The sequence below is a fragment of the Sapajus apella genome, unplaced genomic scaffold (assembly GCF_009761245.1).
Source record: "Sapajus apella isolate SASKATOON/1434 unplaced genomic scaffold, GSC_monkey_1.0 scaffold17, whole genome shotgun sequence".
Taxonomy (NCBI): domain Eukaryota; kingdom Metazoa; phylum Chordata; class Mammalia; order Primates; family Cebidae; genus Sapajus; species Sapajus apella.
The window spans coordinates 15,733,883-15,758,050 of NW_022436957.1; the positions used below are offsets into that span (position 1 = coordinate 15,733,883).

Consider the following 24,168-nt stretch of genomic DNA (forward strand, 5'->3'; position numbering starts at 1 on the left):
AGCGACCTTCTTCAGAGCTGAGACACTCAAAGAGATGCTGCCTTAGAATCCTGACACCACTGAGCTGCCTTTGGAGCTTGTTATATATTATGTGTAATAAATGCCCTCAATATTGAAGCCGCTTTCTGCTGTATGTACTGGAACTATTCAAACAGGTATATTTCTTCTCAGTAGAGAAATCATTCATTCAACAAAGATTTATTGTGTGTTCACTCTGTGGCGGGTGCTGTTCTAGTCACTGGAGATTCAACAGCAAACCTGCAAACTAGGGTCCCTGGGTCCTTTATCTTGTGACAGAGTGTGGCTCTGGCAGAAAGACATACAGATCCAAGGCCACAATTTTATTATATTATATTTTTATTACTTTATTAGAGATAAGACCTCTGTTACCCAGGCTGGAGTACATTGGCACCATCCCAGCTCACTGCAGCCTCCAACTAACTTCCTGCCTTAGCCTCCCAAGTATCTTAGGCTCAAGCTATCTTCCTACCTTAGCTTCCCAACTGTCTGGGACTACAGGCATGCACCATCATGTCTGGCTGGTTTTTTAAAAAAATTTTTAGAGAAAAGATCCCACTATGCTGCCCAGGCTGGTCTTGAACTTCTAACCTCAGGTGATCCTGCCTCGTCTTCCCAAAGTCCTGGGATTACAGGTGTGAGCCACTGTGCCTGGCAGAGGCCATGATTTTAATTCATAGGGTTTCTCAGTAACAACTGTGTTTATTCACTCACAAATATTTACTGAATATCTGTGTTGGGTGATAGGAATATGGTAGTCTTGCTGTCTTGAGACTTAAAGTGAGGGAGATTGACCTTAATCAAAGAATCTCACAAATCAATGTCTCATTACAAACTGTAATGATATGAAAATGTGGGCCGGGCGTGGTGACACATGCCTGTAATCCTAGCACTTTGAGAGGCCGAGGCAGGTGGATCACCTGAGGTCATGAGTTCAAGACCAGCCTGGCTACCATGGTGAAACCTGTCTCTGCTAAAAATACAAAAATTAGATGGGCGTTGGTGGGGGGGGCACCTATAATCCCAGCTACTCAGGAGGCTGTGGTGGGAGAATCGCTTGAACCTAGGGGGCGGAGGTTGCAGTGAGCTGAGATCATGCCACTGCACTCCAGCCTGGGCAACAGAGCAAGACTCCATCTCAAAAAAAAAAGAAAAAAGAAAGAGAAAATGGGTAACAGCAGACTTGACCTTCACACCCATCACAATTACAAATAGTGACTTTTAAAATCTTCTATTGTCTCTCTTCCCCGCTAGACTATAAGCTCCAAGAGGGTGGGGACACTATCTAGTCTTGTTCTCTGCTTCATCCCCATCCCTAGCAAAATGCTCAGCATGGAGTAGATAGATATTCATTTGTAGTTGCTTCATAAATGAGCAGTTATGAAATGGGTTGCCTTCTGGGTGAGGGAAAAAAAAATCTCATAGCAACTGTGCTCCCAGGTGGAAGGTGCATATATTCTGCTTGTGTGAGCGATACAAAGATGGACGAAATGCCCTCAGCAGAAGATTCTCAAGGATTTTCAACGTCAGCAACAATTTCTGGTGAGGAAAGCTGATTGAGGGGATTGATTGGGAAACTTGCAAATACAGCTAGAAGGTGTGTAGACTAGCAAGAACCTCTGGGGGCTGGGTCTGTCTGATTTGTCCAGGCAGGCACTTTGGGCTGTGGTGAGCCAGGCCAAGTGCAGGCTCCAAATCCCAGCTCTGTACTTCCTGGTTGCATGTGACCTTGGACCAGCGGCTTAGCCTGAGTCTTGGGTTCCTCATGGTGAAATGAGCATGGGAACAACCAAGCTTATCTCTAAATGTTGTCTGGAAGGTTAGGAGAGATAGCATATGAAAAGCCTTGGCACAATGCCCAGCGGGCTCAGGACAGGTTCTTTGGGAAACTCTCAGACCAGTTGGCATGCGGGGCAGGTATGCAGAGTGCCTGTGGTGGGGAGGCATGAAGGAAGCGGGAGAGAGAACTTAGACTACAATGCAGTCTCCGCAGAGCCCTCAGGTGACCCCACAGGGAGCTTTGAAGCTGGGATGGCTAACTAGGAGTTGTTCTACATTGAGGCAAGGGGCTTTGTACACTCAATTGACAAGGTCATCAGATACAGCCTCCCCTAGGAAGAGGTTTAACCTTGATGAGGCAGCCTCCTTCAACCAAGGACAATTCTCAGAGAGAAAGTCCACTGACAAGCTTCAGGGGCTGTACCTCCAGCATCTGGAAGGAGACATCTGGAAGGACGAATACCTCAGTCCCTGACTTAAACATTGATCGATGAGTGGTACCCTTACCTTGGATCCCTTTGCTGTCTTTATCATTTCCTCACTGTGACTTCTGGGCCCCTGTCCCTACCCCATCAGAGATTCTAAACTCAGTTGACGGCCAGGTGCAGTGGCTCATGCCTGTAATCCCAGCATTTTGGGAGGCTGAAGTAGGCAGATGACTTGAGGTCAGGTGTTTGAGACCAGCCTGGCCAAATATTTTTAGTAGAGACGGGGTTTCACCATGTTGGCCAGGCTGGTGTCAAACTCCTGACCTCAGGTGATCCGCCCGCCTCAGCCTCGGAAAGTACTGGGATTACAGGCGTGAGCCACCGCATCCGGCTGTGTTTAGTTTCTTAAATGAACTGTGCAATTATATTTTCAAGTCGCCAAAATGAAATCTCACTGACTGGAACCAATGTGAGTGCTACCTAGGATAAGCCTTCTTCACATGCACAGGATGTCCCATTCAGGGGCATGGCATGTCTTTCTATTCACTTCAATTCTAACATTCTTCTAATTTTAGCTAGTTTTTATTTCTATACATTTTATGGTTTTTGTTGGAATCTATTTCCTGTTTATTGCTGATATGCAAGAAAAAGACTTGTCTGGCCAGGCATAGTGGTGCACATCTGTAATCTCAGCACTTTGGGAGGCCAAGGTGGGAGGATCGCCTGAGCCCAGTTCAAGACCATCCTGGGCAATCCAGTGAGACCTCGTCTCTGCATAAAAATTTAAAAGAAAGTAGCTGGGCATGGTGATGCGCACCTGTATTCCTAGCTACTCAGGAGGCTGGTACAGGAGAATCACTTGAGCCCGGGAGTTCGAGACTGCAGTGAACTATATTCATGCCACTACACTCCAGCCTGGCCCTGTGCCCCCGCAAAGAAAACTATTAATTCTTCTTTGATAGTTGGCTTCCTTGTAAAATCATTCTAAGAGTTTTTCATGGGTTTCCAGAAAAAAGAGCATTTGTGAGGTTTCCCATTTCCAAGAGTTCTTGCTTAATTTTCTTACATAATTCTGCTTTTTAAAAAGAGACAGTGTCTTTTGTCCAGGCTGGAGGGCAATGGTGTGATCATAGCTCACTGCAGTCTTGTGCTCCTGGGCTCAAGTGATCCTCCCACCTTAGACTTTCAAGTAGCTAGGATTACAGGTGTGTGCTACCATGGTCAGCTACGTTTTTTAAATTTTTTGTAGAGAACGGAGGTCTTGCTTTGTTGCCCAGGCTGGCTCGAACCCCCGGCCTCAAGTGATCCTCCTGCCTTGGACTCCCAAAGTGCTGGTATTTCAGGTGTAAGCCACTGCACCCAGCCCATAACTGTGCTTTCTGGACAATGCTGAGGAATGGGTATGGAGGTCACCCTGTGTTGTGCACCAATGTAATGGGTATACCTCTCTAAACGAATTAGTCCTTTACATTTGCTTTCTAAATTAACAAAAGCATCTAACAGGAAACCTGTACCTACTAAAAAAAAATTTGCAATGTTCACAAACAAGAAATTGTTCTTAGGAATGACTGGCCACCAATGTAGGCCCTATGGCCAGAGCTCATGATGCCATAAGCTGCTTCTAATACCCCTTCCAGAGGCCTGCATATGGAAATAGTGTCTGCTTCTGTGCCCTGACCAGAGGCTTTGTCAGCACAACTAGAGAAGGTAGCAACGACTGGGCCCTCGGCTTCAGAGATGGCAGCCCAGAAGTTACCACAAGGGTCTCTAATTCCAGTCCTGTCCACCTGATTTCTGGTCTGGCCTGGTACCGTCTCCCAGGCAGTGGACAAGCCTGTGAGTCCGATACAAAAAACTGGCCTGGGTTTCAGCTTACCTCAACATAAGCATCAACATTCCCATTATAATTTTATTTAAATGCCAAATTGCTATGTGCAATGTTCTCATAGATTATGGTAAGGCTAACTGTTTCTTAGCTAGAAATCCCTTGCACCAGTGGTATCAAAGTACAGGAACTTGGCTGGTCGTAGAGGCTCATGCCTATAATTCCAGAACTTTGGGAGGCTGAGGCAGGAGGAACAATCACTTGAGACTAGGAGACCAGCTTCAGCAACATGGTGAGACCTTGTCTCTACCAAAAAAAAAAAAAAAAGAACAGCAACTTTTTGCTGTACTCAGGAGTCCATCGTGTTCTAGGGATAGTCCATCACTTAATAAGCTTTATGCAGTTGACTCCACTTGGCACTGGCAACAAAGGAATTCTGAATGAGTATGACAGGGAAAGGTTATCCATACAGGAATTTCTGGTTTTCTTCCACATGGGTTTTTAAAAGCCTGATTTGGTTTCAGCACAATGAGCTTACAGAAAAAATAAAATGCTAGCAAGTCATCAGACTCTTCAATGAAAATGTATTTCACATTAAACACAATGTATATATCATGCAAATGAGGCATCACCACAGTCACAATGGTGTTGTGAGGTACAACAAATCACAAGAAAACAGACATTTAGCAAAATAAGGTTTTAGGAAAAATGAGAGGCATTTTTTGAAAGCCAGACCATGCTATGGTTTCTGTGTGCTTGTCAGAAAGGGACTTCGCCAGTATTCGCCAAGATGGACAACACCGCATTATGTGGAGGCATGTATTTTATTGAGTATAGACATATACGCAGGCGCGGTTTCCTTAACTAATACATTCTTAAATGTAGCTGGCTATACAAGCACATGAACAAGATTACTGCTGAGACTTCTTTATATCTCCTGGTTGCAAACCTCTCTCAGAATTATGAATCTTTCTAAACGCTTAATTATACAAGTCAAAACAAAAAGTTTCAGAGAAGAAGAGGTCATTTTAATCTGAAAGCCACGTTTCACCGCAAGAAACAAAATTAAGAAAACATGCCACTATATGGCATAAAATGTGACGAGTATACATTTTAGTGTCATTTTTACCATTCAGGTGTTTTCTTAATGTTGAAAGTGACATACGGAGTTCAGTGTGGGCCCCCTATTGTTTCAGAACGAACGCTATGATTTTCCTTTGTGCCTGGTTTTATTAAAGCTGGCCAAACACAGGAGCAAATAAACAAAGAAAACTGCCAAGATCCAATAGAAAAAAAAATTGCAAGAACATGAAAACCAACCACCTGCACACAAGACATAGGAGTCATTAGGAAAGCCACTCTATGGTCTGGAGTGACTACCGTGTGAAGATTTTAAGGTGTGACATGAAAGAGTCCTTGCTAGATTCAGTTGCCATGTATACACGAATATGCATAAGAGAACAGAAATCATTACTGACTGTTTTGACTTTCTTCCTCAGCCAAACTTACTACTTTAACCCCAAAAGAATAATGTGAGGCAATGCATTTATGCAGGTAGCAAAGCTTAACAATAATTTTTTAAAGGCTTCTTGATACTGCCTTCTAATAGAGAAACTCTGGAGACGGAGAACCTCCTGAATTTCTTCTCTGTCTCAAAAGACAGGGACATATATACAGCACAAGTTGAGTATATGTTTAACTAGAGTTTGGGTAAATGTCTAGAATAGTTTACAGGAAAAGACATCTAAATGTTTATGTGCTCCGACTTTGGGAAGAAGAATAGTTATAAAGCGAATTGCTGAGCCAGTCACTCAGGTTATTCAGAGGGTCACTATGATAATAGAGAGGTACAGGAAGTGCTTTATCAGCAGCTGAAGCTCAAAAACAGAACTGTAAAAGGAAACTTTGCTAAAGCCCAACAAGGTGAAAGTCTCAAGGTTTCTAACAAGAATGGCCAATGTTAGACATACTACTTAGGAATACAGTTACATTCCGAGCTAATAATTTGGGATCCAGCGGTAAGGGTGTCAGAAGCTTCTTGAGATGGCCGGCAGCTCGGATTTGACTACCAGCAGCTTTACAGGTTCTCCAACACCTGTGTCAATTCAGAAACAAAACCAGATGAGATCAAAGGGAAAACCAAGCATTCTGCAGTCCTCTCACTAAAATGATCACAACACACTGTGGTATTTTCTACCTTCTTGATAATTATATTTTCCTCCTTGGCTTATACAGTATTCCTCAACAGAAGTGATACAGTATTTTGCATAGGATTATTCTCTTAGGTGGGTCAAATTTTCCTTGTGTGGAACTTTCCTAAAACCTGCAGATGTGCTGGACGTGGTGGCTCATGCCTGTAATCCCAGCACTTTGGGAGGCTGAGGTGGGTGGATCACCTGAGGTCAGGAGTTCGAGACCAGCCTGACCAATATGGTGAAACCCCATCTTTAAAAAAAAAAAAAAAAAAAAAAAAAAAAAAAAAACCCTGCAGATGTTTAATGTCGCAAGCTTCGTCTTCCAAATGCCCCCAGCCACTCTGGCAACAAAAACCAACACATGTCCAAACATCCCCTGGTGGGGGTGGTAGCACTTTTGGTAGAGAAGAATTTGAGAATTAGACCAAATCATAATTAAAAATATACAAGCAGTGTGAATAAAATGATTTGGTCAAGGTTTTTCTTTTTGGATAGGGGTTTTGCATTTCTTTTAGAGATGTAAGAAATAAATTTGAGGACCTATGAACACTCTCATAAATTTTGTGGATTCTCTGTTCACTACTGGATAGTGAGGAAAGTGAACTGAGGGGAAGCTAATTTTAAAGTCAAAGTATGTTAAAAACACAAGAAACCTCTTAATAAATATTAAGCCATGTAACTGTCAAAGAAATAGAATAATCAGGTGAACTAGTGTTTTAAGTGTCCAAGAAGGCAGCTGCTTTTCCAAACCAGTGACACAGTTTACTCTAAAAGTGACCCACCACACACCAAGAACCAAGAGAAATGGGCTCTTGAACTTGTCTTATAGGCAAGAGCAGAGGTCAGGTAGAAACAAGCCTACAAAAAGTACAGTGACCTCAGCTCTGTAACCTCTCCAACTTGTTTCCTCATTTGAAAAATAAAAAGGTTGAAGTAAGTTATTTTGGCCACTGAATTTGTTATGGAAGTATAAAAAATAAAGTGACTGAGAGAATGCTGAGAATATAAAAATGCTTTTAAGAATCTAAAATGGATGCCAGGCACGGGGCTCATGGCTGTGATCTCAGTGCTTGGGAGGCCAAGGAGAGAGGACCGCTTGAGGCCAGGAGTTTAAGACCAGCTGGGCAACCCAGCAAGACCGAACCTCTACAAAACCTAAAAAAAAAATTAGCTGGGCCTAGCGGCATGTGCCTGTAATCCAACTACTCGGGATACTGAGGTAAGGGGATCTCCTGAGCCCAGGAGTTTGAAGTTTCAGTGAGCTGGGATTGCACTACTGCACACCAGCCTGGGCAACAGAGTGAGACTCCTTCTCTTGAAAACAAAAACAGAATCTAAAGTGGGAGGAGCAACTGGCATTATTAAATTATTAAAGGATTTGGTGACAGACTCTAATTATCTTTTCCTCATTCAAAAACAAGCCCCAAACTGAAGTAAATCAAATGTGAGATATATATTATTAAGTATACCTTACTACAGAGTGTATATAACTCATAGATATTCTTACTCAAATGAGAATAGCTTCTGGAAGCATTTTGGCAAGAAGAAAGGTCAAAGGGAGGGGAAAAACCTTCAAGACACAAGCTGCAGTTCTCTTTCCCTCAGGTATGATCTAGGAACAGATGTCTGCTTTGGGAGAATCCAGAATGGGTCAAGAGAATAGCAAATCATGTGGTCCAATGTATATGAATGATTCTAGATAGAATGTGGGATGTCACTGAAGAAAACCAGAGGTGGGAAAATGCATCTTACTAATATCACCTTGCAACACTACTAGTTTTTTCTTTCCTTGCCCCTAAAAAAGCTACTCAGGGTGGATTGGTAGTAAAACCTTTAGCCAGTGCTTCTCAACCTTCCCATCCAAACACCCTAAACAGCAGGGTTAGGACAGGGCAGCTCAGCGCTGAAGGCTCGTGGATGAATTACTTGAAATTTGTCTCAATTCTTGCTGTAGTATACCATAATATATTCGTGTTTGCATTTTTCAAATAAAAGTTGACCATCCAAGAGGCTGAGTGATGTACATCCTATCTTCACAAACTCCAGTTAAAGGGTTATAAAGTTAGAATATGATCAAAATACTGTACCTTTCATTAAATGGATGCTGTATTTGTCAACAGAAGGTGTTGAGAGGAGTTTCTTGGCCAGGACTGTTAAATCCTTCGATAAGGTTTTTATTACAGTCGTCCAGGCTGAGATTTTCACTGGATCTCTTGGGGAATGTGGGGGGACCAGTGAAATCTAAGAGATCTTGAAGTGCTCGGGCATTACCAGTTCCATTTTGGTCCAGAGACACCCCAGGAATCATTTCACTCACTGGTGAAAATTCTGGGATAGAGATAAGCTCTTCTTTTGAAACAGGACTAGAAGAGATGAACGAGAGAGAGAGAGGGAGAGGAGAGAGAGAGAGAGAGAGGAGAGAGCACAACATATTAGTTCTATTTGTAATATTTTTTATACTACTCTTTTAGAGAAGAAGGATTTTGAGTTAGAGTTTTTGTGTATACACACGACTTGGGTTCAAATCTGAGAAGGACAGATGGTGGACATAGGCCCCATGTACGAGAACAGGGAAGCAGATTGAGCAGGGCTGTGATGGCCAAGCTCACATTGCCCAAAGGGTGAAAGGATAGAAGCCCACAGACACCAGCATTCTATTACAAAGAAGCAAGGCACTTACCGAACTTTCAAAATGGGACATTCAGACAGAAAGCCAATGCCAAAAGTTCAAGGCAAGTTGAAGAAGAGCCCTAATTAACACTGGGGGTCCCAGTGCTGCCATTCTAATAGTACCACCTTGGACAAATTGCTTGTCCTCCCTGCAGTCTCAGTTTCTTCGCCTGTAAAATGGGAACAATCGATTCTCCCTGCCAGGGCTCCTGTGAGTGTGAATCAGATTGCGCTGAGAAGATTTCATGTAGAACTGTCTGAAGTGCTCAGTGAAGGTTGGGGGGGCCATCATGAAAGGATCCCACCACAGCCCACCTCATCACTGGCAGCACCAATCTCACCCTCTGCTTCCTCTCTAAAGCAAGGCTTCCAATCCACTCTGACTTATCCAGCTCCATCCAGCCAAGCCTGGTTTTCTTTTTCTCTCTTTCTTCCTCTCCCTAGAGATGGAAGGAGGAGTTTCATAATTGTGTCAGCTATAAGTTCAGCAAAGAAGCAAATCCAGGCTTTGAAGAGTGGTGGGCTGAGGGCCTGCCACCAGGAATTTCTTAACAGCTAGAGTAAGGCTGCTGTCAGGTTCTTCTTTTTCTTGAGATCTTAGAGAAGAATCTAGAAAAACCAGAACTGCAGAAGCTCAGAGGAACTGTCTCTGGTAGAAATTCATCCTCCAGAGCTCCCATGGATCAGCTGAGATGGCATCCTTGCTTAGTGACTTCCTTCCTTCCCCTTTCTCCCGAAAAACTCCCAAGAGTTTTCTTCTACACATCACATGCCCTAGAAACTCTGTTCCAGGCTCTGCTTCTAGGGAACCTGACGCAAGACACTAGAATGTTATAGCAGTGACAGCTTTCCTGTAATGTCAATCAAATCTGCTTTAGGTGATCTGGTTGTAAAAGATTAAGAAACCAACTAAAAGAAAGGGTAGTGTTTGGAGATGTGATGAGGCTTAAATGCAAAAGAAATGAATATACCTCACATCCATAGACTGTACTTCTTCAGTTGAATCATCCAGACTGTTTGATTTCCCATCAAGGGCATCTAGATGAACAAGTGCCCCAGCTGGCTTAAGCCCATTAGAGAAAATGTCTTGGGGATAAGTTTCTGGGGCAGCGTGACCCACACCATTAACTTCCTGGCAGGTGTTCAATCCATTGATTTCTGATCGAGAACACAAAGTCCTTGTGTTAATCATAAAATGTCTAAATAAAGTAACAGGGAAATATAGATCAAAGCAATTAATTTAATGCTCTGGTTCACTGATAGTGCAGCATCTTTTTTGGAAAGAGCCACAAATAACCCCATGTAATCACCTTCACACAGGGGAAGAGAAGACAAATCACATTATTAGTGTATGTGCAGAACCTCTGGAGAAGAGCCGAAAGAGCAGAGTCAGGTCCTAATCGTAATAAAACCTGACCAGCAGTTAAGCTAACTGGAAAGCACTGTAAGCCAGCAGCCAGAGTGCCTCCTATGCTGAGATTATTGGAGTAACCAAGGAACGCAGTCAGTTCCCAAGTGAGCTGACAGTTCCTGTGCTGGAGAGACATTCCCAGGGAAAGGAACCTGCACAGGCCCCTGCCAGCAGTCACCCTCTTGGGATCCATGGGTCTGTTTCTCCTGCAGGAAGTCTTGTGAGCCCTTGCTACTAAAAGGAAGAACCCAAGAACCAGACCTCACACTCACGCATTTTGTTGGGGACAACTGGTTTTGTCTTATTTTCCACACACACAGCAGGCTGAACCCTGACTTTGGGGTCTTCTTTCTGAAAACAAATGGAAGGTGAATGAAATGAGGGAAGGCTGACATCAAACAGAAACACAAGTGCTTTTTAAAAGCATCCGATGATATTTTGAGCCTGGCTAGACCATCTGCCTGTTCCGTGGTAATTCTTTAAATCTTCAGCTGTGTTTCCCTTATTCTTATGTATTTTTACATCAGCATCAGCATTCTCTTTTTTTAATTCATGGTCTACTATGCCTCTCCCTTCATCCCACCCCCATACCCGCCATTACTCTAAGGAAATCTTTTACCCATCCCATCTCCAAAACCCAGCCTTTTTTTTTTTTTTTTTTTTCTTTTGAGATGTAATCTGGCTCTGTCACCAGGCTGGAGTGAAGTGGCACCATCTCGACTCACTGCAACCTCCAACTCCTGGGTTCAAGCAATTCTCCTGCCTCAGCCTCCCAAGTAGCTGGGACTACAGGCACATACCATCACACCCAGCTTATTTTTGTATTTTTAATAGAGATGGAGTTTCACCATGTTGACCAGGATGGTCTCAATCTCTTGACCTCATGATCTGCCTGGCTTGGCCTCCCAAAGTGCTGAGATTACAGGTGTGAGCCACTGCGCCCGGCTCTGAAACACCTCTTTCTTTTCAAGTATCTACCCCCACTTAACCTAGCCAGGAACAAAGCAGGAAGAGTCCATTTTTTTCTGGCTAATCCTCTCCAAGACCTACAATTTCACTGAGTGTATTCTGTCTTTTCTCCTTAGTACATAAACTATTAAAATGGTCATTTGAATTCCCACCTTCACTTCTGGAGACACATCACTTTTCCTTGTTCTCTTCATTATTTCATCTATTCTCTCAAAAAAAAAAAAAAAAAAAAACAAAAACAAGTAAGAGGACTATAAGACCAAAAATATAAAAGTAGCTCAGTCTACATGCAATTTCACATTTCTCAGAAAACCTGCAAAAGACAAATGTCAGAAGAGGATAACAAGTATAGAAAGGTTTTCCACTGGTTTTGGAGATGTACACCTCTGGCCCCATGGACAAGGTCAAATGCTTGAGAAGTTAACTCGTATGTATCTAGAATCAATATTCAATTTACATCCCATATATCTCCTTCTTCTCCTTAGGTTCCTTATAAATCAACAAATTATCACTTGCCATTAAAGAGGACTATCCTACAGAAAGTGAGGCTAAGGTACATCTCAGGAGAGAAGGCCACAGGCTGGTCTCCTGGGTCCCAGGCCTACAGCAATACAAAGCCCAGGTTGGGCCTAGGATACCATGAGAATACGCCTTTATAATCAGCCTCCTTAAACCCAACTTCATCCATAAGCATACTAAGTGTAAATGGACTACACACTCCAATTAAAAGACAAAGACTGTCAAACAGAATTAAAATAACAACTCCTGACTATATGCTCTTTACTTATAAAAACACACAGAAGTTTTAAGTAGAAGGGTGAAAAAGATTTGACATACAGACACTAATCATGAAAGGGCTGTCAGGCCAAGCACAGTGGCTTATTTCTATAATCCCAGCACTTTGGAAGGCCAAGGCAGGAGGATCCATTGAGTTCAGGAGTTTGAGAACAGCCTGGCCAACATGGTGAAACCCTGTCTCTACTAAAAATACAAAAATTAGTTGGGTGTGGTGGTACACTCCTGTAATCTCAGCTACTCGGTAGTGTGAGGCAGGAGAATCGCTTGAACCAGGAAGGTGGAGGTTGGGGTAAGCCGAGATTACGCCACTGAACTCCAGCCTGGGCAACAAAGTGAGATTCTGTCTCAAAAAAATAAAGGGCTGTCAAAGTAGAGACAAGAAATATCACTAGAGACAAAGAAAGGCATATCATGATAAATATATATATCATAAAACCTGAAGTAACTGAAAGGAAAAATGGGCAAATCCATAATCACAGATGGAGTTGTGTTTTTTTTTTTCTTTTATTTGAGACAGGGTCTCACTCCTGTTGCCTAGGCAGGAGTGTAGTGGCATGATCTCGGCTCACTGAAGGCTTGACTTCCCAAGTTCAGGTGATCCTCCCACCTCAGCCTCCTAAGTAGCTGGGACTATAGGCACATGCCCATCACACCTGCCTATTTTTTGTATTTTTAGTAAAGACGATTTCACTGTATTACTCAGGCTGGTCTCGAACTTCTGGGCTCAAGTGATCCTCCCACCTCTGCCTCTCTAAGTGCTGGGATTACAGGTATGAGCCACCGTGCCTGGGCGCAGATGGAGTTTTTAACAATCTTTCTCAATAACTGATAGAACGAGATGGCAGAAAACTAATAAAGACATAGAAGATTTGAACAGTAGTATCAATGAACTTGATCTAACTGACAATCCTAGGAGCATTCTATCCAATTACCACAGAATAGAACTGGATTCACCTCCTGTTCACTTACCCTAAGTCTTCATGATCCCTCAGCCCTTACCTTCTTTCTCTCTAGTCGTTCTTGCTCAATCTGCAGCATGATCTGTTCTCTTTCTAGACGCATCTGTTTAGCTACTTCTCGGGCCTTTGCCTCTGCTGCTTCTTTCTAATATAAACAGGTAAATCAAGGCAAAGCTTTATTAAGCTAAGAAAACAGTGTGGCAATTCCCTGGCTTTGGACATGTTCCTTCATCCCATCATCTGCCCCAAAGTGGATGTTGCTCCAATATTCAATGTGGATTTATACAAACTGCTGTATGACACAGTAAACACGGTTGGACCTCATTCATATACCCCTAGCTCACCATGCAATTCACCTGCAGACATTTCTTATACATGGAGAAGGCCTTTCTGTGTCTGCGGGCAGGCTTGGGCCATGAAGTGTGCACATGGCCAGATCAGAGAGTTAATTCCTCAACGAGTGACCTTCTCCAATGAGGGAGAGGAGGTGGTCGATCAGTAGTTCAGTTTCCTCATCTCACAGCTGGACAATTCTAAAGCATGATCCACTGTCTCTCAGAGGTTCCCAATGGGACTGTGTTCCAGTCACCCACAGTTAACAAATGCATCATTGGACTTAAATTGGCTTTTCTCCTATTCCTCTACCAGCTTCCCAGGATTCCCTTGCAAAACAACAACAAAACAAACAAACAAACAAAAAAAACTGCTGGCACTCAAATTCTTATCCCAGGGTTTGCCTTTGGGAAAACCCAAATTGACAGATGGCAAACATTATCAACTTCACTGCGACCGCCCCAACTTAGAGTTAATAACCAGTCCAGACAGTTTAAGAAAAAACTTCAAGATTATGAGTCACTGAAATTTAACTAATTATACCTACTGTCAAGGCCCTTAAAAAATAAGGAAAGTCCATCTGAGGACTCATACAGTACCTGCTTTTCAATCATGGCTTTCTCTTGCTTTTCTTGTTCTTGCTTTTCCTTTTCTTTCAACAACAGCTCCTCCTCAGCCTTCTGCTTGGCCTCCTCGCCTGCCTTTCTTTTCTCTTCCTCTTGCTGTTTCTTCTTTTCCTCTTCCTGCTGTTTCTTCTTTTCCTCTTCCTGCTGTTTCTTCTTTTCCTCTTCCTGCTTTCGGGCTTCCTCTTCTAGGCGAAGCCTTTCCTCCTCTGCCTTTCTTTTCAATTCCTCTCTCTCCAGCCTTTTGAGAATACAACTGTTGTTAGACGAAGAAGACATGCTCGAAAAGCAAACTGCCAGAAAACTGCGCGCTGCAGCTGAGAATAACGCTCCACACACCTTCCAACGAGCATTCATTTAATAACATGATTCATCCTTCCTGGAAATCCACTCCGGTCCATACATTCACCAAAAAATAATGACAGGCTTGACTTTAAATTCTGTAATGCAGCAATGAATGATGTGTCGATGTGTGACGCATGCTGTATTGAAAACAGATGCTCCTCCGTCAACAAACAAATGATTACGATGAGAGAGGAAGCCAAGCCATCATTATTGAATTACAATTCTTTAAAAAAGCCAAGCAGAATAAATATCTAAAACCAAAGAAAGCTAGGAAAAATGGAAGTGTCTCAATGGTCACAAATGTGCCAGTCAGCAATTCAAGAGGAGTGACTATGAACTCAAAAAGTTCACTTTGGTTTCTAATTGGTATGTGACTTATGCAGCAGCAAATGGAAGAAAATGCTCAACACAAACTTGACATTTAATAAATTAAAACATAAATTTCTATTTATTTTGGCAATCTTTAGAAATCTATTTTAGCTTTCTTTGCTATATGAAAATTAAGTGGCATTTAGACGTTTCATCCACAGACAGATGAATGGTTCATGATGTAGTGATAAGAGCTCTAAGCAGTAAGCGAAAATTCTATAAAATCCAAGAGCTTGTTTTAACCTTTTTAATGTTCTTCCTCCTCACATGTACGTCACTTTCCTTGGGTAATCACTGGCAATGTGATGTATGGGCATGACCCAAATTGCACTCTATGCCACTACGTGACACTTGGAAAGTCACTCAATGTTCTTGATGCCCACTTAAAAAATGGAAATAGCTATACTATCGTTCTATGGCATTACTGTGAGACTGAAAATGCCTTTCACAAATGTTAGAAGGTTCTCAAATGTTAGTTCATTTTACAATTTAAAATGAATCCTCTCTCTAAGCCCCAATGTCCTTTAAAGTGCAACTATAAGTCTGCATGTCTTTTAGAAATTACCTTCATTTGGAAGCATGTGCCAATGACATACTGGGGTGCTGCCTGCTGGTGATTGCATTCTGGCCTTTTAATCCTCATTCCCTGGATCCGTTATGGACAGAGTCCAAATTGCCACCTTTTTTCAATCTTCGTCATCTTCCTTAGTTGATGGTTATCACCAAATGCTATACAGAGAAGACTGAAGCCACCTGATCTGAGCTTCTTAACCTCTCCTCCATGACATTACTGCTCAGAAATGTCCCCACTTGTTCCTCTGCTTAGATGGAAAGGATTGTAAATGCTACCACTTGTGCTGTGAATTCCACGTCCTCCATAGCTATGTGTCCCTCCCACTGGCCCCTCTTCTTTCATTCATCAGTTTCATCCTTCTGCATTCACTTTTCCATGCCCTGGAAAAATGCTCAGGTCTCGGGCATCACAAGCAACCATCCTCAGTCCTCTCTTACCTGCTTCTCATTCATGACTGCGTAACAGCAGCTTATATTCTGGGCCTCTATCTGCTCACCTCTTCAGGCTGCTTGGTCTCTATACCACTTCTCAACAATTTCCCTCCAAAATCTCTGTTCATCTCCTAAATCCCAAGACCAACAGCCTTAGTCCTGACACATATTATCAGAAGATCCCACCATGTGGCTCTCCCTACAGCCCTGTGCAGCATGAGGCTGCATGATCCTGGCTTTCTCCTGCCTCTCTTGGCTTTCCCTTACGGCTTCAGCTGCTGCCCCACATCGCATGTTCCCCTGCCTGCCCTAGCTCTCACCAAAACCACCTGCCACCTGTAGGGTTGGCAGCAAAAAGCCAGGCCTGAGCAGCCTCGAGGACTTCTGCCTGTGGTTCCTGGCCTGGACTAACTCTTGCTTGGACAAGAAGCTTTCGCCTGGCCACATGACCTTGTTCGTTGGGAGCTAACTGGAATATTCCCTTTTCTTCAATTTTTTAAAGAGATTGGGTCTCGCAATGTTACCCAGGCTCGTCTCAAATTCCTGGCCTCTAGTGATCCTTCCACCTCAGCCTTTCAAGTAGCTGGGACTACTTGAAAACACTGCGCTTGGCTGGAATATTCTTTTATGTGAACCCCTAGCAGCTATTTTTAGTTTCTTAACATGACCTAACGTGTTTAGGAATCCCATTAAGATCTCCTGCTTACTAGTTCCTGCCAGTGCCTTCTCCAGGGTGGACCTGGGGTCTAAGGTTTCTTGCCCCAACTCTTTTTTTTTCTCACTGTCAACTAAACCCACTTTCATTAGCAATTTTTTTTAAAATAAATGAGAGATTCTTATGTTGCCCAGGCTAGACTCAAACATGTAGCCTCCCCTCCTCAAGTGCCAGGACAACTGGCCTAAGCCATCGTGGCTCCCTTCTTGCCCCAACTCTTAAGAATCCCACTTTATATCTTGGGCCATCCACAGCCCGGGGACTGGGCCCTGTTGTGTTTAGGAATGGACCAACTTTTGTTCTTCTGTTTAGGGCCTGCTTGTCTGGACTCCCGGTTGGCCCTTCTGTTCTGGTTCCTCCATCCTTGACTTGGATGGTGTTTCCCTTACCAGTTTGTGACAATAATTGGGCTTTCCACAGTTTGACTCAAGTAACTTTATTTTTCTCTTAATTCTTTTATTTGGCAACGTATCTGTGGCTTTAACTATTTTATGTTTAACTCTAAACATAAAACAGATTTGAGGATGGTCTTATTCCAAGAGGTGGCCGTTGTGTTCCAGCCCCAGGTTGTCTGGTCCTTTCCTTCCTTACTCCTCACCTCCCACGTGGCACTATGCAAAGCTTCACATTCTGGCAAGAGAGAGGAAAACTCATTTTGCATCAAGCGTATCACTCTCATTTTTACCTATGCCCCCAGGTTTCAATTCCATCTCCTATCACCTGAACGTACTACAGACACCATAAGCTTAAGTTTATCTAAAATCAAATGAATAATTTTTATCATTTAAAACGAATTCCTTATGTCCTCCTTTTACCTGTTATTGGGTGTACCATTCTCCTAAGGCCTTAGAATCAAACCTCAGCATCAACTTCAAATCTGCCCATTTCTTTCGCGTTGTGTAAGTCCACAGAGACTCGCTTTTCCAGGTCTGCCTTCACCATACTACTTTAGCCCTTCTGTTCTCTTAACCTACTACTGCGATGGTTTCTTTTTACTTTTTTTAATAGAGATGGGGTTTCACCATATTGGTCAGACCGGTCTCGAACTCCTGACCTCAGGTGATCCACCCTCCTCGGCCTCCCAAAGTGCTGGGATTCCTGGCTTGAGCCATCGCGCCCGGCGTGATGGTTTCTTAGTCAGGATTCTTCCTCCTTCTCTTCCTTTCTTGTACATTTACTGAGTGCCAGCCACCAGTGATCCAAAGACTGTGTCCCAGCCTTTTAAGGTGCTAACTAGGGGGAAAGAGGCCTGTAAACAAATGAAGCTATGTAAGTCAGCTGAATAGCTGGGCTCGGTATGGGTGAAGAGTGGGGAGTGGTCAGTTCTGTCCCAGGCACAGGGCCAGAAAAGGTACAGGGAGGGAGCAAAACTTGACTTGCATTTTGAGAAAGGAAGAGGTGTCTGGCAGGAAGGAGCACAAGTCCACATGGGGGCACAGTAAAAGCACAGCTTTGGAGGTGTGGAGTTGTGTGATGAGTGAATGTCAGGGAGCTTTGCACGTTGGTGTCCAGAGGAAAGCAAGGGGTAAGAGGCAGGTAGTGGCCAGTTCATGGCAGGCCTTGAAGGCCTACTGACAGGTTTGGGCGGATCCAGTGGGCAGGGGAGTCACTGGCTTGTTAAAGGACAGGAAAACAATCACATTTATTTGAGAAAGGTCAATGTGGACCCAGCGTGGACAGGTGACAAACTCTAGGAGACCTAGAGCAGGGAGCTCAGTTGGGATGTGACAGATACAGACCAGGTCAGAAGCAATGGGGGCTGGAGCTGAGGAAGGACAGGAGAGGCTGGAAGGGAAGGGAGAGAACAGAGATGCGAATATGACAGCTGATGAAGAGTGGACCCAACAACCACTGGGACAGGGAGGAGGAAGCAAAGAGCTGAGAGTGGCACTGAGATTTCTCACTTGGGTGCCTGGGGAGACGAGAGTGCAGAGTTCATGGAAGAGAAAGGAGGTTTGGGGAAAAATACTAAGTTCTGCTTTGGAAATGCTGGATTTGAGATGTATATGAGACACACTCAAATGAAAACTTATTGCAGCTGGAAATATGGTCTCTAGGTTCTAGACCAGTGCTATCCAAAAGAACCTTCTGTTGAGTAGGAAAACAATCTATAGATTTGTGCTACCCAGTGTGCTGTGGAGCCACATCTAGTTAGATGCAGCTCTTGGGCACGGAAATGTGGTGGGTGTGGCTGGGGAACTGAATTTTATTGAATGTATATTTTGGTAGCTACGTGTGCCTAGAGACTCTGATAGTGGACAATGCAGCCCTAGACAAAGCTCGGGCCACAGGCATAGATTTAGGAGTTATCAGTACACGTGTGTTATTAGTGCCTCCCTTGCTCCAGAAAGTATGGAAGGTTTAGAAAGCAATCTGCAGTTCGCTCCAGAAACAGATGATAAAACAAGACAAAAGGAAAATGAAGGTGGGAAATGAGATGACAGTAGAGTTGGTTTAGCACAACAAAGGCTCAATAGAAAACTGTTGTATAAAATGTGGGCCCTACATCTTTTGAAGCCAGGGGAAACTGGCAGCATGGCGGGCACACTGGCAGAACAGGAGGGAGCAGTGCTACTTGGGAGGGCTTGTTGGAAGAGAAGCTGGCTGAGGACTGAGGGCTGAGAGCCCAGGCAACATTTAAGGGGATGAGAAGCGGACAGAGGAGGCTCTGAAGAGAGGCCAGAGAAGAAGGGCAAGCTTGACAAGGTCAAAGCCAACCAAGAAACTGATTAGGAGTTAGGCAACGAGGAGGAGTGGTAGGTGTAAGGTTTGAAGACTGAATGTGAGTTGAGAAAATAAAGACAGAAAGTTCAATCAAGTCTTTCAGGACTGGGCTGTGAAGAAAATGAGTGAGACAGAGGGTACAGCTGGAAGGTAAAAAACATCACCTTCTTTACACATGGCTATAATCGTGTTAGTCACCAGGTCAGAGCTACATGGTACCTGCATGACCTGCAATTATCAACACTTATCATCTGAGGTCCTGTGATTCCTCTTATCTCCTTGGACCTCTCCCTTCCCACACCCTAAGGCCCACCCAACCAGCCCAAACATACCACTTGACAAAACAAACAAACCATGTCTGCACTGACCAAAAGATTGGAAACAGGAAAACAATCAAAGAAGTCCTGAATTTCAAGAAGGGACCATCCAGACCAACCCCGCTGCTCCTTTTAAAAAATAGATCAGGCCAGATACCGTGGCTCACACCTGCAATCCCAGCACTTTGGGAGGCAAAGGAGGGCGGATCACAAGGTGAGGAGTTCAAGTCCAGCCTGGCCAAATGAAACCCCTTCTCTACTAAAAATACAAAAAATTAGCCAGGCATGGTGGCACACACCTGTAATCCCAGCTACTCTGGAGGCTGAGGCAGAGAATCGCTTGAACCCAGGAGGCAGAGGTTGTAGTGAGTGGAGATCATGCCACTGCACTCCAGCCTGGGCGACAGAGCAAGACTCCATCTCAAAAAAAAAGATCATCAAACCTGTAATCAGAGACCACAAAAACTTACCAAGGTCACTAAAAGATCAAGAATATTCTATTATTTATTATTCTAAATTCAGTGCTGGCCTTGAAGTGCTACAGCATTGCCTGCTTCCTGTCATGTTAATTCTCTAAACAGTATTGGATTGTACTCTGTGATTAGCCTAACAGCTTCCTTTATCAATTTAATGATAAAATCGACCTTGTCCTTCAACATGCTTTCCTCTCTAAATAAAAAGACCAGAAAAGGAAGGACTGTCTGTATTGTGACAATGTACCCTGATACTAACATCAAGTGTTTCTCAAATCCTGGCAAGCTACTAAAACAGAACAGGGCTGAGTCCATGTATTCTTACTGCATTCCTAGGATGATTCTGATGCTCTCCAAAGTTTAGGGACCACTGCAATGATGTCTTTTGTCTTGCTCCAGGATGGGACTCCCCATACCTCACTCACTGTTCTTGGACTATGAGGCTTCCCCTCCATACAACCCTCTGCCTAGGGGATACTCCTCAACCCTCCCCTCTCTGTCTTACTTTGGAGTGTGAGTTAGGATAATTTGATGGAGGAAAAAATTTGGGAATCAGAATCAAGACCAAAACCAGAATTTAGAACCTCTTGTCTTCCCAGGGAGAATCTCTTTTATTTTTTTCCCATCCCTACCACGCCTGTGTTCCCAGGGAGAATCTCATTCTGTAAACAAAGCTCAAACTCCCCTGATAGCTCTAGGAGGCCTGCCTGGCCCCAAAGTCCAAGAGGAGAATGGGAAGATGCCTGTGCCATTTAGATCCAAGAGCTATGAGTTTCCACGTCCTCTGAAAAGAGCAAAGTTCCATTGTTGTTATTAATAATTACATCTAATATGAGAAGCAGTCTCCTGAACACCTTCCATGTAGTTCAGACATTCTAGGTTCCCATACTTCTGTTCAAGTTTTACCAATACCAACGCTGTAAAAAGAAGGGCAAGTTGCTCTTGCCAACACAATGTTTATATGAGATCACACTGAAATCTGAGCACTTGCATACCTATCTTGTTCTTCCTTCTCCAGTCGTTCTTGCTCCTCCTGTTCCTTCTGTAGCCGGGCCTGTCTTCTCTTTTCCGCCAAGATCTTTGCAGCCTCTCCTGCATCAGTGGTGCCTGCTGTGGGCTTCCCCAAGGCTGCACCAGAGGAGAGTCATCAAGAGGAAAAGGTCAAGGCAAACGAACATAATGATTCCACTCACACAGCAGCTGCCAGTTGAAAGTGAAAAAAATCCAATCCAGTGTGGTGATGGGAAATGCTGTACAGACCAGCCAATCAACCACCAAGCAAGAGAAGCTGTCATAGGCTGGATATGACCTTAAATGCTTTTTACAGTGGAAGACAATGGAAAGGTGAGGAGGAAATACAGGGCCACTGGCAAGTGCCACAGCAGCCACCATCTGGGTAAACTCGCTGCATCATAGAAGCCTGAAAGACTAAAGGAAGATGATCTCTTGTGTGAGGAGCAGATGCAGGCTGAACACAGCCTGTCTTAACTCAGCATCCCTGTGAGCTTCCACAGCTATGAGTAGAGTCAGCCCCTAGGTCTCCTCCAGGGGACCTCAGAAGACTGAAGGAAAGAACTCAGGAGCAACGTGCAAACCTGAGAAAGCTGCATGAGGGAATGAAGTTGTCCCCAGGGAAAAATATCTCTCCCTCCCCAAAAACACAAGAGAATGGCACGTGGACTGGGTCTAGGGAGAACCGTCTTGGGAAAGCCAAGGCACGGTGGCAGCATCTACCTGCACCGTTTTCAGCCTTCCCTCCTGCGGCAGCAGTGTGCTTCTCACTGGCATGCTTGTCCACTAGATGCTTCTCTGGGGCTTCCTCCCCTTGCGGGCCAGCAGTCTGCTGAGTCAAGGCACCTTCCCTTTCCTTGTTGCTCTTCTCTTTATCTGCTTTCTTCTTGGGCGTCTCTTGGCTGGAAAGGGCAGGTAAGCGGTACCTCACAGGAGACCCTGAGTAGGGAGGTTTTGTTGTCTTTGGAGACTGTGGATAAGCTTTAGTAGCTGTCCTGGAAAACCAAAAATATACCAGAGGATGATTCCTAGGCCTGAACACAGAGCTCTCTGTTTCTAAGACACCTAGATCCAAGAAGCTGAACAATTTCATCCTTCCAGAGAAAGGAAAGTAGGGCTTAGCACACACTCAAAAGTCACTAAAGTGCTCTTAGTCCAACAGGAATATATGGTCTCTCTAAGATGGCCCTGGTGGAAAGGGAAACATTTTAAGGAGCACAGCTGGTGATGCCATGTCCTAATCTCACTTAGGTGTCATGACAGTGTAGAGGTGGAGTATTAGGTACTTTCCCACTCCCTTTCTTTAGGTGAACATCAGGGTTGAATCTGGTTTTAGCATATGGCAATAAACAAGCTGGCTTCTTTTTAAAAATGTGACAAAATATATATAACATCAAATTTACCATTTTAACCATTTTTCAGTGTACGGCTCCAGTGGCATTAAGTACACTGACACTGCTGTGCAACCATCACCACCATCTATGTCCATTTAACACTAACTCTCCATTCCCCCTCCCCCCAACCCCTGGCAATCACTTTTCTACTTCCTGTCTCTGCGGAATATACCTATTCCAGGTAACTCACAGAAATGGAAATGATATACTATTTGTCCTTTTATGTCTGGCTTATTTCACTTAGGAAGTCTTCAAGGTTCCCCATTCCTTTTTAAATGCTGAGGAACAAAGCCAACAGATGGGGATGGGGGGGTGTTTTTTGGAGGGTCTCAGGTTTAAAAGAAGCTCTCTGCTCCCTACTGGGCAGATATAAAAGGTGAGGACAAGCCACTTGGTTAAAACACAGGAGCTCATCTTGTGTCTGCTGGGAAAGGGTTCATTACAGGTAAGCCAGCCAAGGCTTGGCTCCTGGTGAGTGCTGCTTGTTCAGGACACAGGTAACAGCTTAGCTGGATATGCTCAGTTTCCCCAGAGGTCTGAACAGGGATGTGGGCATTTGTACAGAGTTCCTCTAGGAAGGATATAAAGTACTGCATACAGAAATTACAAGTCGTCACTTACAATGCTGTAGCAGGATGAATCATAAATTGCCAATATCTGATGTTTTTTGATCTATAAAAACAGCAATAAAAATGGCAAATCATCCTAATATTCAAAGACAATTTTTCACCAGAGGCTTAGAGTTAACTAATCAGATCCTGGTAGTAAGGGAAAATACGATCAGTTCAATATTAAACTTGGTCTTGAAGGGAAAAATAATCCTCAAGTGGCATATAGACTGGCTGAGCTGCAGGACGGTTTTCCAGCATGTTCTCATGTTAAAGGGCCAGCTCCCAGTGTCCAGGAGATCACCTTCCCCCTTTTCATTAATGTCAGGCAGAGGGTCAAATAAAGGCAGGAAACAAAGAGGTGATCACTTGATACAATGCATACATCATAAACATGGTGTGAATTTCTAAAGTCCAGTTGTTTCAGTATCAACCATTTTACTCATGTAGAAGCAGTCTACATCACATATCCACCATACAGGCTGTTCACCCCTCCCACGGCCGTCTGGCTTCTCAGCTTGACAACTCTAACCCTAAGCAGAATCCTTTCATATTGGCTCAAGTGGCTTCCCTGTGTCCTCATCCCATTAGGCCTGAAGCAACTCAGAACTCTCAAGACACCTTGTCTTTGTGGATGGTGCTTGGACTCTCTGCAGACTGTTCTCCCCTCTGGCCTTGGGCTCAGGCCCCACACTCGGGTTCTCCTAAGGGATGTGCTTAGGAGAACCCGAGTGTGGGGCCTAAGCACCCTTCAGAGTGCTTAGCAATCAGGTGTTTTTTTCCAGGTACACTATATAATGCTGGTCTTCTATTTTTTCCTGGATTCTTACCGAGTAAAAGCCATGCGGAGAATCCCACTGCCCCGCCATACACATAGGCATGCATAGCAGGCTTCCTCAACCTGGCATCACTGACATTTGGGGCTGGACAGTCCTTTGTTATGGGTTATCCTGGGCACTGTGGGATGTTTAGCAGCATCCCTGGCCTCCACTCACTAGATGCCAGCAGCAATCTGCTCCCTACCCAGGCTGTGACAAACAAAAATGCCTTCAGACATTGATAAATGTCCCCTTAGGGACAAGATCTCACTCAACTGAGAATCCCTAAGTCATGGGGTGGGGCAGGGAGTGAGGGAGAGAGACAGAGAGAAAGACACACACACACACACACACACACACACACACACACACACACACACA

General features: G+C 44.0%; 1 protein-coding gene across 12 annotated transcripts in view; it reads right to left on the bottom strand.

The window, feature by feature from the left end:
- Window positions 1–4,617: 4,617 nt before the first annotated feature.
- The window catches only part of MAP7D2 (MAP7 domain containing 2), a 126,510-nt gene continuing 106,959 nt past the window's right edge, over window positions 4,618–24,168 (bottom strand). For 11 of the 12 annotated variants that reach the window (XM_032286088.1, XM_032286086.1, XM_032286081.1 and 8 more), the window contains 9 exons: window positions 21,691–21,962; window positions 20,952–21,084; window positions 13,985–14,249; window positions 13,093–13,197; window positions 11,448–11,504; window positions 10,599–10,677; window positions 9,887–10,073; window positions 8,333–8,608; window positions 4,618–6,145 (listed from right to left, as the gene is read on the bottom strand). In XM_032286088.1, coding sequence (XP_032141979.1) covers window positions 8,359–8,608; window positions 9,887–10,073; window positions 10,599–10,677; window positions 11,448–11,504; window positions 13,093–13,197; window positions 13,985–14,249; window positions 20,952–21,084; window positions 21,691–21,962 — 1,348 coding nt within the window. In that variant the 3' untranslated portion in view covers window positions 4,618–6,145; window positions 8,333–8,358. Of the gene's footprint in view, window positions 6,146–8,332; window positions 8,609–8,720; window positions 9,356–9,886; window positions 10,074–10,598; window positions 10,678–11,447; window positions 11,505–13,092; window positions 13,198–13,984; window positions 14,250–20,951; window positions 21,085–21,690; window positions 21,963–24,168 lie in introns of those variants that run through there. The other variant, XM_032286084.1, reaches the window with a different exon arrangement.